This window comes from Aphelocoma coerulescens, chromosome 8, assembly GCF_041296385.1.
Source record: "Aphelocoma coerulescens isolate FSJ_1873_10779 chromosome 8, UR_Acoe_1.0, whole genome shotgun sequence".
Lineage (NCBI taxonomy): Eukaryota > Metazoa > Chordata > Aves > Passeriformes > Corvidae > Aphelocoma > Aphelocoma coerulescens.
The window spans coordinates 24,084,480-24,097,613 of record NC_091022.1 but is presented as its reverse complement, the minus strand read 5'-3'; the positions used below and the strand labels follow the sequence as shown (position 1 = coordinate 24,097,613).

General features: G+C 39.1%; 1 protein-coding gene across 8 annotated transcripts in view; it reads right to left on the bottom strand.

Moving 5' to 3' along the window:
* Positions 1 to 13,134, bottom strand: part of MAST2 (microtubule associated serine/threonine kinase 2) — a 185,919-nt gene that overhangs the window by 56,473 nt on the left and 116,312 nt on the right. For all 8 annotated transcript variants that reach the window (XM_069023306.1, XM_069023297.1, XM_069023301.1 and 5 more), the window contains 2 exons: positions 7,135 to 7,226; positions 393 to 468 (listed from right to left, as the gene is read on the bottom strand). In XM_069023306.1, the coding sequence (XP_068879407.1) occupies positions 393 to 468; positions 7,135 to 7,226 (168 nt within the window). The remainder of the gene's footprint in view (positions 1 to 392; positions 469 to 7,134; positions 7,227 to 13,134) is intronic.

The window sequence follows — 13,134 nt, the reverse complement described above, 5'->3', positions numbered from 1 at the left end:
AGCAAAGAAGATCAGCACATAGCACCTCAGTGAGAGCAACATCTAGGACTACAACTAAGTCACAATTACCTAATCATGGCTGGCTTTAATGTCACTGTGACTAAATTATTTGTCATATCACATGCCCTACACGTCATCCTTCTGGGAGAACGCTGTCTCTTCCCTAGGCAGCATTAACTACTTAATTTACTTTATCTTTTTTCTAGGTCTAAAAAGTACCTAATACATTCTGGTGCTGCCAAGATGTAATCCACAAAGATTAAAATAAAATAAAATTGTAAACATCAAAGAAAGTAAAACACACTCAAAAATGGTCTAACCCATAGGCCATTTGTAAATAAAGTGTATAGACTATTTGCTTGCCAGCCCAGAGAGAACAGATCTTCCCTTACCTTCGGGCAGGAACAAAGGAAAAATGAGCAGGTGCATTTGGAGAGAAGTTCCTGGGACTGTCCAAGGGGCTGCTACCTGTTTAAGAAAACAAAAATTAACAGTTCAAAACCATTTCATTTGCATTTGCAACAAATGGAGTCAGTTTTCAGTGTTCTGAAAGACTTTCAACTGCAAGTCACAAATTATTGGAAATATGGGGCTTTGAGTCTTTGAGCTTTGAGCATTACTTTGCTAAAGAAATGTTCTGACACAGATGTGCCAGTATTTTTCCTCCTTTTAAAATAATTTAAAGGGTATGTTTCACTTCCTACTTTCAGGTAAGTAATGTACCACCCATAGACAATAGAGTCTTTTAATATTTTGCAATAATTTCTATCTACAAGCTTTTCCTAACACTTGTCAATGAAAAACCTGAGTTGGAAATGACACTGATGACAGTTTCAGGAATAATAAACCGTAAGAAAACTTTTCTTCCTAATGTATGCCAAGGTTGAATGTAAAATCCACTGAGAAAAAAAAAAATACATACCATGAGAACTGCACATGATAATAAAAGGACTATGTATATGTAAGATGACTGGGCTAAAATCTATTAGTAGTAACTACCACTTTTCTGAAATAGTACTTTTACCATGAAAATGAAAGTACCAGGGAAACTATACAGAAAGGAAGAAAAAACACTTAATTTTCTCCTGGCACGAGTGTTTCTCCTCTGGGCTTTGTCACACGGTGTTTAAGCATGGTGAGTGGTTTATTGCAATGTATTTTATTCCAAAGTAAAAAGCAATCATCACACAGAAAGCCCTTGTGAAAGCCAGGATCATTTACAAACTAACTACAGAAATGTTTGAAAGTTATGGATGAATTTGCAAGCTTCACATCAGTGAGTGTGTGTTCTATTGGGCATGACATGGTTTGCTTTTTCTGATCATTAATATGGGCACAGAAGAGAAACTATACACAGCAAACATGTGTCAACAGCAATTTTTTGTGCAAAGAAAACAATATAGCACTAAAATAACACCAGGAAAATGAAATAGATTCTAGAAAAGCAATACACTGCAAGGTACATCAGAAATGGTTTTAAATTTAGATCCCATATAAAATGGTTTTATTTTAAAAGCCATGTTGAAAACTCAAGTATGAGTCATATGCAAAGGACTTGTCTCTGTTTCAGAGGCTTGAGTTGCTCAGCATGCCCCACAGGGGAGCAGTGATTTTGCAGTTACAGTCCCATCCAGCAACCTCCTGAAGTTTATAATTAAGCTCCATTAATTTCAATCCAAGTTACACACCTTTGCTGTTCCACTGAGCAGGAGCAGAATACAAGCATGATGCTCAGTTGAAGGCAACACTCCCTCACACTTCAGCCTTAGAAATAGGTCACAAAAGTCTGCAGCAGCATCTCTGCACAACTTCTGTGAGCAAGGTGTGCACACCTGGCACATGTGTTGGGGCAGGGAGGGAGGAGGAGGAGAGGGGGAACAGGCTGATACCTCCTGGGGTATGAGGATGGCCACAGTGCAGCACAGGCCAGCAAACTCCATCTGGTCTGCAAGTCCACAAGGGGAAAAACAGCAGCTGGTTGAGATTAAACCAGCCCCAGGCTGATGTAACATGTGTCATGGGGTGATGAGAGAACTGGAGAGGTAAGTGAATTCCAGACCACTCCACAATCTGCTTCATCAAGAGCAAACTAAATTAAAAACAAAGAGTTTGAGCAACAGGTTTGTTTTCCTTTGGCTTGGTTTTCTTTTGCATTGTTAGTTAAGACTAACAATGAGTTCACAGTTTAATATAACACAATTCAAGTCTTCATCCATAACTGGATACTGTTTAACCCATTCCCAGTATATCCCAAGTACAGAGGGGAGAGAGTGATCAGAAACCAATAGCTAAATAATTTTCAGTGCTTTCATTTATTAAACTTGTACTCATTTTAATTCTCATGGTCACAACGAAAAATCTGAACCATTTTGCTACTTTTGAACCACAAGAAGATGGAGAGGTCTGACAGTCCCAGTCTAGGAGGCACTGCAAGCTTACAAGGATGATTGAAGAAGTCACCAAAGTGAAGAACCGAGCCATGCATGAACACACACATCCTGGTAGCAGCACATGCCTTAGGGTAAGGGTCACCAACCACTTGCTAGCAGAAAGCTGAAGGAGCATTTCAGGATGCAGCAGGAGTGAGGCCTTTCCATGGTCATGTAGATGATCTAACAACACAAGGAAGGCTGCCAGCTTTGGTGAGAACCTTGGTCTTGGCCTTCTCATTTTTCAAGCTTTTCTGACAATGAACACTACTGTGTTGAGATGACAGTTTTGAACAAAAATCTCATTGCCCACTGTTGTTATAAGCAAGCAATGAACTGTCATTGCCTTTTTATATCTTCATCAATCTTTGAGCTTTCTGGGGTATGATCAAAATAGAATTTCAGAATAACTGAGTAAATTGGGTAATGACAGTTTTTAAATTTTGAAATTAAGTATGTGGGTGTTCAAACTTCTGAGCCTGCACTGTGTGGTACAGAGATACTAATTTTTGAGCAACTACTTTTTCAGATGTATACGGCATATTTCCTTTCAGACACTGGAATTTTAATTAGATCCCCTGTGATTTGCTTCTAGTTTTAGAATGAAAAGCAATTAGTTTTTCTACTCAATTCAAGTCTGGGTGAAGCTTTTAAAACAACAACAGAGAGACAGGGAATTACTACTTTCCCTAAAATTTCCCAGCACTGCTACATCTGCTCAAGATGAAGGTATTTTAATAAGAGAAACCTGAGTGCAATGGTCTCATTCACCAAGGCTGATCGAAACCCTATTTATTCTGTAGCAAAGGTAGATTCCCCTGTTGCTCCAGGGTTATAGTTGGCTACTACTGAACCTGAAATGCCTCTGTCTCAAGGGAGGCTGTTACACAGAGTGATTGTCCATTAGGTAAATCAACACAGCTACACCAATGCCAATAATTCAGGCAGGAACCTTTACATCTTCCGGACACAGGAAGATAGATGCAGCCAAAGCATTTGTAAATCCACTACCTTCAAAATATGAAACCAGACCTTACAGGCAATGGAAGTCTCAGTTATCCCCTACAAACATGAATGACACTCATCAGATAGGTTATGAGTCCAAAAACTCACAACAGAACCATGCTGTAAAACTGAAAACCATACTTCTGAGAGCCATTAAAAATAACAAATAAATACAAAAGGCAAAGTTTTTGTGGTTTTCTATGCAGGATATTCAAATTATTTGCTGAATATTAAAGCAAGCAGCTAAAGGTCATATGCACACTACAGAATTAGATGCCTTCCAGCACACACAAATTTCAAAATGAGCAAAATATTTAAAGCACCCTGTGTACAATGAGTCTCATAAACAATGAATGCCATGGTGCTCTCACACCACCCAAGGATCACAGGCATGACGTGCTGATGAACCTCAGCTTTGATAACCAGGGCAGGATCTAGGGTGGGATGTTACATACTCTGCACACTCTAAAAATAATAAATAAATAGACACCTCAGCAACAGCCGTTTTTCTGCCAGAAGGTGGAACTGAACTTGCAGTGTAAGAGCAGAATCATTTAATTCAGTAGCACAGTGCTGCCTGGGAGCAGCTCCCTCTGTGTGCCATTACAGGGGCAGGGCAAAGGTCCCAGCAGTGAGCAGTGCCTCCACTGGAAGCCAGAGAGCAACCTGGATACCTTACAGCTGTGGAAAGTCAATTTTAAAATAGCCTGAGCTTCAATTTTCCAGCTGTAAATACCTATTTCCTTACTACTAAATTATAATGTTACTTCTTTGATTTTAAGTTTTTTGATTTAAAATATAATCTGATGGCAACTTAGTTATCAACCTTATGGTGTAACCTCTTTGTAATTTTCAGATTTTAAAAAATGGATTCAAAGAAATAAAAAAACATGTAAGGAATACACATGTGTACCTCTTCACTTGCCCCTCTCATTTCTAAACAAAAAGAACTTAGAATAAAAGCAAAATTTTCGAACTTGCATTCCTAAAACTGGCCTAAAACTACAAGTTTGGGAGACTAAACCAGCAGAGTGACTTCCCCACAAGCTGTAGCTCTCTATGCCAAGGTACCAGCTCATTCTGGAAAATGCTATTCCATGCAGTTGAAAACTGAACTAGCACACTTAAATGTCCTTCATTCAGAAGTGATTTCATGGCAGGGTTCAAACTGTTTGGATGTACTTCTTTCCCAAATGTTGAGAGCTCTTTAAGTAATACTTTTCTTCTGCATTTTCTAGGGTATGAAACTGCCTGGCATCTTGTTGGGATGCTCTTTTGAGATAGTAAGTCCCTCTGCCTGGATCAGTGTTCATGAGCAGGTAGGTTTGCCTGACAGAAAGACAACTGTCCTAGATCTCACCCACTGACTTTTGCATCATGTACAGAAGAATAACTCCTGACTTTACTGCCATACAGGACTTTATTTTAGTGTGGTGTCTGAACAGAAACATTTTAGAAAGCCTCCCTGGTTTCTCTGCATGCTTGCTGTTCCTTTGATTTGCAGGAGAGGTTCAGAATGAGTATTAAGAAGACAAGATGAAAGTTCAAGACAAAAGAGGCTGGGGAAAGGCACCAGCATTACTTAGTAACTTATCACTGCGTGTGCCTGAACAAACAGATTGATAGATACTCCTCAAATACTAAACAAATATCACAGCCTGTTCTCAAATTCACTCCTCATATATGATATTTCTTAAGAAAATATTTGTGACTCTACTCTAAATTTCATCTACTTTTGTCTTTTGAATATTTTTTTTTCCCCCCAAGGAAGACTCCTAAATATAGTACTGGTAGAGAACTCAAATTACAATTAGTTTATCCTCCTATGTGCTACTGGCTACTCTTGCTGGTAACAAAGGATGTCCTTTTAATTAATAATTTTAAATCCCATATGCAACATCGGGGAAAAAAAGGAAATATTTGACAATTACTGCTAAAAGTAAGGTGGCACACCACTCTTCCTTTTAGAAGACACTCACAAACTTCTAATAAATTATAAGCTTATAAAGCCTGAAACAGCATCAAAACCACCAGAAGAAACTTATTTTTTTTAAATAGACAGAAAAGCAAATCAAAAGAAAATAAAAGATACATGCTTCTATTAGGAACATTTCTGCATTTGTTTTCTGAGCAATGATCACGTCAGTATCTTGTTGCAATCCCCCAAGCAAGGACATTTCTTTTTCTCAGTTACAGAAAAAGAAATTTAGAATTTAGTGAAACCAACACATAAATTAATTCAAAGCAAAAAGCACAATGTAACTAAGTGGAGAATCTCTACCAAGAAAAATGCATTGTTGAAACTAAATTTTACAAGGTTATCACTACCATAACCACACACAACAGCAACAAGGGAGTTTGAAGTGAAAGGGGATGGTCCTATACACATTTTTGGCCCTCCATTTTATTTCAGATTCTGAAGTAGAAAATTGTTTTAATATACCACCTATAAGATTTTGTTAACATTTTAATATGAAAATCATGGGTCATTTTAGAATAACAATGTACTTAAAGCATCTTCCTAGCTTTCCATCACTGGGCTTTTTATAGCATCCCAAGAAAGTGGCAGATTTTTACAAAAACTTAAGAGTGAATGAGGCTTTTATGGGCATCCCTGTACAATAACTTCGGGCCTTCTTTTTCCTTTCAACAGGCTGGATGTCACCTCTTGAGATGCAAAGCTCTGCAAATAGAAGCAGATGGCTCCTTCTAGCTGAGCTACTATCAGTTTGCTGTTCTTTCTCAGCATTGCCTTAGTTTCAGTCTCCAGAAAGCATTTACAGAACATACTGCCATGTAGGAGGAAGACAGTCTGATTATAATGAAAACAACATTCCTTGTCTTACACACAGCAGTGATGTGTTTCCAGAGAGGCTCCACTGTGGATGATGTGCCACAAGTGTTCCAGCTGTTTCATGCTACTGACTGGTGCGTACCAGGGACGTACCTGGAGCCCAAACATCTTCTCTAGCATTTTGAAAAAGCAAAAACAAAGTCGTCACACATCACCTACCTCCCTCAGCAACAAAAACAAGGGAACATGCTGTTCAGGCAAGCTGTTGAATTTGCATGTGTGACCCTTTCTGAACAATTATTCCTTCTTTTTCTATTGGAAGAACATCTCCACACACTTCACTTCAATGACTAACAAGCCCCTGCCTGTGAGCTCTGAAACGAGCATTTCCCAGTTGCTGCCATGGTAAAATTGGCAGCAATGTAAAAAAGAAATCAAACTCCCAAACACCTCATGTTGCTGTGAGTAGCAGACAGAGACCATAAGATGGCACACTGCACAGCTGCCGGGCTGCCGGAGGCACGCGGAAACAGGCAGGATGTTCCTCCTCATGAGAACTGCAGTTAAATCACTGGCACAAATTAACCATGCTCAGAGACTCAAAACAAGAGATTTACTTAGATGTATTTATCTAATTTTATTTGGCTTCGTTTTCTGTCTCAGGCTCTTTTGCAGGACGTAAGAGGATTGAATCCCCCAGGAAGAGATGGATACGGAAGCAAACTAGAAAGTGCTTTCTTGAAGCTATAAAGACCCTCTTAGAAGCTAGAGAAGGTGAAAAACTACAGTCAGAATAATTTCCAAAGGGCATATTTTGATGCTGAGTATTGCTATGTTTAAACTCCCTACAATGACTACTGACATTTATGTTAAGGATTCCCAGGTAGAGCAGTCCTAGGGAGTTACCTGCGTGTCCATGAAGAGGGGAATGCGGCCGCGGGAGAGTTGGAGATGTGCTGGATGTTACAATCAAACTCTTCCTGTTGCTTGTCCGACAGCTGAAAGCAAGAAAGATAAACCATTAGGCATGGTCAACAGCACCTCGAGGCAGGTCCTGCAGAATCTCTTTCAGGTAAGGAAAAGGAATCTCTCAGTATTTAGGGTGGTATTTTCTCACACTCTCGATCTCAGTAGTGACCCTGCAAAGAAGGAAATGTACAGGGACAAAAGGTACTTGGTCAGCAGCAAGTGTTTCAACACTCTGGAAGCATTTGCTGCACAGGCTGCTGGAAATAGCTGGTAACTCATTCCTGATTCACAGAATATGTGCAACTCATGCTTTACAACTCACACAAAAAGCAAAAACCAATGTAAAATACCCCAGAGTGCTTTGGATACTCTTACCAATACCCAACCTAGCAAATAAATCCACTACAATTATTGGCTTGGTTGTAAGAAAACCAGAGCATATTCCTTAGGGCAGAGTTAAAATTACAGAGCAAAGTGTTAGCACAACCCAGCAGATGAGTGGGATTACTAATCAAACTTAAAACCTGAAATCCAAAAATCTTTGTGAACACATGTGGCAATACCAATGGAAAACTCTGCAAAGCAAGTTTCAGACATACCTCCACCATATCAACTCTCCCCATTGCCATGACTTTGTTCCAGCAAGGAAAGTGACACTTCTTATGGGACAGTTCAGGTTTATTTTTGCCCTGTTGGGAGTTTCAGAACCAAGCCAAATGAAGAGAAGGATGTGTTCCTCCATTTGCTTCCCAGCTTGAGACTGCTGGTAGCAAACATTTAGCTCTAAAGATGATAAAAGGAATCGCAATGGGTGAGGGAAACATTTTTAAATCATGGGAGCTGTGAAGAAGAGCAACTAGATAATTAAATCCCTTTGTGATTGCCACTTCTCCTGTTGTTTAAACAGAAGAAATGAAGTTCCCAGCAAAATCTTACAACTGACCAAGTATTACAGCTACATACATCCATTCATTGTACCTCCAGCTTGCTTCCTACATGGCATAAACATTCCTGCTCACTTCAGCAGTTCTCAAAACAGGTAACTAGAATCCCACTGGTGTTGATAGGGGTGGGAGAATAGCCAGGAGCAGGGAAAGTTGAGCAAAGGCTGAACAAGGAGCTCGCTGGCCCCACTCCAGGGGTGCCCTGTGAAGCTCCACACTGGGTTCCCCAGGCACAAGCAAAGCATCTTTGCTTGCAGACCCCAACTGCTGACGTCTGCCTGGTCCTCCATGCACTGACTGATCTGCTGGAGCTGCCCAACAATAAACACGCTCGGGCTGCCAAGAACTACAGTTTAATGCAAAAGTATTTCGCTGCCACAGGATACAGTGCATCTGACTATTATTATTTGTAAGCTTATTTTATTGCTGTTCTATAGGAAACTGGAGAACTTGATGCAGAAAAAAATACAACTGAACTGCCAACTATAATAAACAGTAATAAAGTTGAAGCACCATTAACTGCTATTCAGGCTCTTTAGTGTACTTAAAGCATTCCTCAAAATTATCCAACTGATTCCATACAATCTCCATTTACATTCATGTATTATTCAACAACAGTCCATCCAAAAACTGATTGCCATTGTGCACATCTCATGGAAAAACTAACAGCCTGATTTTAAGAAGCTTAAAAATCTCAGTTCATGGATATTTTTAACATGTTTTCACTTACGCTATTCCAGTAAATGCTGAAAAAACCCAGAATACTCAATTCCAACATTAATACCAGATAATCATTGTTTATATTAGCACAAAATCTTTCTTGCAACATGAAATTCCTGAGTATTCTAGTGTAATATATGTTACTATGTAAGAAATAAAAAACAATCCTGGGTTTTACTATCAAATACAATGTAAGAATTTAAGATCTTGCTCAATAAAAACCACTAGTACAGTGAGAAAACAGAGCTCCATTCTCTACAGTTGTATCTCTTTGCTAAAGAGAGTTCCTAAAGCACACTTTACCACAGCAATGTCTGGAGCTGGCTATGGAAACTTGGTATATTTAAACCACAGCATAACAGGGGAAGGGAACTGTCCCAAACTCAGAGCTTTTTAACTGCTTGCCTGCGTTTTCCCAATTGAACAGAGTTTTACAAACCCATTTTCTCTGCTGTCTTTGCCAAGATAAGGAGCCAAAAGAGAAAGTGTTAAGGGGCTGGAGAGCAAGAACAGCTGAGACCCCTTAAAATAGGTCAGGTTTACACAAATGTACCCAGAGGAGGGAATGGTTTGGAGTGAAAGCCTAGCCCCAAACTGGGAATAAAACATTATTCTCTTTGCACCCTCAACATTGGATAACTTTTAATTTTCCTGGATCTCTCATCTGCTAAAGAGAACAGACCACTTGGGTCTGTTTAGCCATTTCTATGACTTACGTATGTTGGCAATAAGGCAAAGCTCAAACACAAAGACTGATAAAGCAACACCCAACTTCTCAAATTCATATGTTGAGAAAAATATACAAGTACAATCATACTCTCTACTGGCTGAAGAGAGCTCTCTGCATACAGAGAAAAAACTTTTAACCAATCTAGGAGTCTTAGAGGAAATGCAGAACAAGAGTGATGAAGTTCTGGTAGTCACTGAAACACAAAAAAAGGGTGAAGGGAGGAGGTAACATGCAGACTTCAGTGGGATGACCTCTTCCCCAACAAGTCACTACGACAGCATTTGAGCACCTCCTAAAGAACGGCTAAATATGAAAGAAGCAAAGCTGGCTTTAAGCAGGGCTTTGTGCCAAAGAAATTCAAACCAGTCAATTTAAGTGTTGGCAGAAACAGTTCCACTGAAGAAAAAATTATTTCCTGGAAGATGCATTTTAGCCAGACAGACAGTGCTGGGCTCAAAACTGAGCTACCAGGCCAATGATAATGAGGAGATCACGTTGTTAATCCTTTAAATTGTATTAATTATTATTATTTATTACTGTTCGCAAATTCTCAAAACAATACTGTATGTCTTTTTGCTCAAAAATTAATTCAATCTGCATAAGAAAAAAAGGAGTAATAGGAGAAAGTAAGGGGGAAAAGGTTGGCTATACATCTCTTACTTCTTAACTAGAAAAAAAGCCAGTTTTTAACCAGTCCAGAGAGATTTCAAGTATTATTATTTGTTTATAAGCTGAAGTTTTGCTGTTTTCATTAAACACAAGGCGAGCCCTGCCCTGAGCCTCCTTTCCTCTAACAATTTGCTTTGGGTCTTGTTAACGTTTTTTTTTTTCCCCTCAGATCCCACTTCAAAATTTCAGAGAGCAAATCCCCTCCAGGTCTTCCAGTTTAGGCAAAACACAATTTTAATAGTGCAGAGTTTCTGTAGGGCCCAGAGCTGTAGGGCTGAGCTCCAGCCCTTGGAGAGCTCTGTAGGTGCTGCCCTCCCTGCCCTGGTCGAACACCCACGCGGCCAAACCTGAGTCTAGAAACCTGTGAGAACACAGGAGCACCTCGATTTTATTCTGAAAACACATAGTAAAATGGATATTTTATATTGAAACAGTTGAAACAATGCCTTTGCATCACTATGGAAATAGAGCTTTTACCATTTCTAACGTTAACTTCTCTGCCTGCAGTAAAAATATCGTTTGTTACGTGTACTGAAGTGTCCCCAGCGCGTTCCTGAAACTGAACACCACAGGACATCAGATGTGGGTCTGGTAACTGGACACTGCTTTTGGACCCACTGAAATGTGCCCCCAAGCCAGCACCCTTGCCCAGAGTTATTTCTGAGCACATTTGGCATAGTACCTGTGACCTGCACGCAGCCCCCGGCTCTTCAGCTGCACCCCATCCAACCTCCTCCTCACCCACAGACAATCCCACAGCAAGCCTCTAAAGTGAGCACCACAGGTGCACCTTGTTTCATATGCATATTCAGTCTGAAAAAGAAATCAATGTCTCAGTTTCAGCATAAATCGATATTTGATTCTTTATTTTAGCAGTTTACTCAGGGGACGTATTCAGCTCACTGAGCAAAACTGATTAATGCCCATGAGGTATCTGTGTAATGAAAGCGAGGGCCACAGAAAAAAACAATGTAAATATAAATAACCAACCCACACTACCAAGCAATTTCATACCAGTGCTGGTTATTATAAATGAATAATGATCAGGAAGTTTCTCAAAATCTATCTGAATTTATAGGCCTTGAGGAATTTCTCATAGCTGAAGCGGCTGGAGTATGTAAGTAAACAAGATAACAATGATTGCACAAGCCTTCTCATTGACTTTGACAGAAATCAACTTGAAGAAATAAAATATATGGAAAACGTATAGCTTAGATCACATTTTGGCTAGTATTCATGAATGCATTTTATTCATATTAGTGATTTGTCATAGAATCACTAAAGTTGGAAAAGACCTCCAAGATCATCAAGTCCAACTTTCGACTGAAAATTTTAATTTTAGAATTTTGTAAACCTCAAAAAGAATTTTGTACCTCAGGTCGTCAGAGTGCCAAATTATCCCTTGCACTAACTTCTTTCAAAATAACATTTCAGAAGTCAAACATCAGACTTGTTCCAGATTTGACATTCAATTCAGTGACTTCAAACAAATCTCTACGAACTGGGATCCAAAATTCAGAGCAATCAAATCTACTAAAGTTATTTGCGGTTACATATTTTCCTAAAATGTAATACCACCTAACCAAACTTCACCAAATTCTCCTCTGATGTTACAGAAGTTTGGTTTCAGTTGATTTGCTTTACAAAGAGTTCTTTATGAGAAACAGACATTTTGGAAATGAAAATAAGTATTTAAAATTTTTATTCACAATGACAGAAAATTTACAAAATCCAAAATCTGCATGTCAATGAATGCAGCAGCTGCACAGCAATGTTAACTAGATGTGGAAGTTATCGTCTTAATTATAGTAATTCAAAGATGGAAGCAATTTTGTAAGCTTTAGCACTACCAACAACAGGGATAATTAGTTCTCTAAAATAGATAAGTAAGCATCTGGTTCAACTGATTTCTTTTTTTTCCACATTCAAGAATAGTTTAAGAGTTATTCATCCTAGAATAACTGGGGAAAAAAGTGTTATTATTCAGGGTGTAGGTTTGGGGGGTTGCACATTCCTACAATAAACACTTCTTTTGTTGTAAAGAAATACAATTACACATAGTTGTGAAGGATGGAAGCACAAGCCCAGTAAGCAACTTCTTAAAGATTGTAGGCAGAGTCTCCATCACAACAGACACAGAACTATCTTCTTCCCAACATCACCTAGGAAAACTGCATTTTATTTCCAGTCATTAAAGTCCCAGGAGCAAGGAACCACTCTTAATTTGGATTCCTTCCTGGTTATTTTGTCCAGACTAAAAAACTAAGGAGCCTTTCTCCAGTGCATCTCTGGACAATCGTTCCCTGCCATTCACTCCTGTATAAGATCAATACCTAACTCCCATGATCTTGAGACTGGATTACAGTATTCTTGTTCCCACCATCTTTTTGAAGAACTTCAAATAGGACTGAATTTTGGAACCTAAATAAAAACAATGAAAACCGACTGCCTGAGTGCAGGGTCCTCTTCCACAAAAAGTTTTCTACAATTTAATTACTACAACAACAGAAACAGATGCAAGTTGTTCAGCAAACCAGGCTCTACTCAAATTTGCATTGCCCATTGTTTTGAAGCCCATGAGACAAAATAAACTGGACAAAAAAAGAAATGCACAGAGGAAAAAGATGCAGTCAACTTGTGAAGCGTGGGTTGCACTTCTGTACAGATTTCCAGAGAGTGCAGGGGTAAAACACACAAAGGACATTGTTTTCCATAATGCCACCACACCTTTCAGCGTGCTACCAAACACATAAACCGAGGTGAACGCAGAGTCAAGCAATGCAAGACTTACAAAGCAAGGAGTAAAATGGGTGCAGATGGTTCTTTTGTTTTAAGGAAAATTAACATCTTTGTACTTAGGAATTAACTGATTGC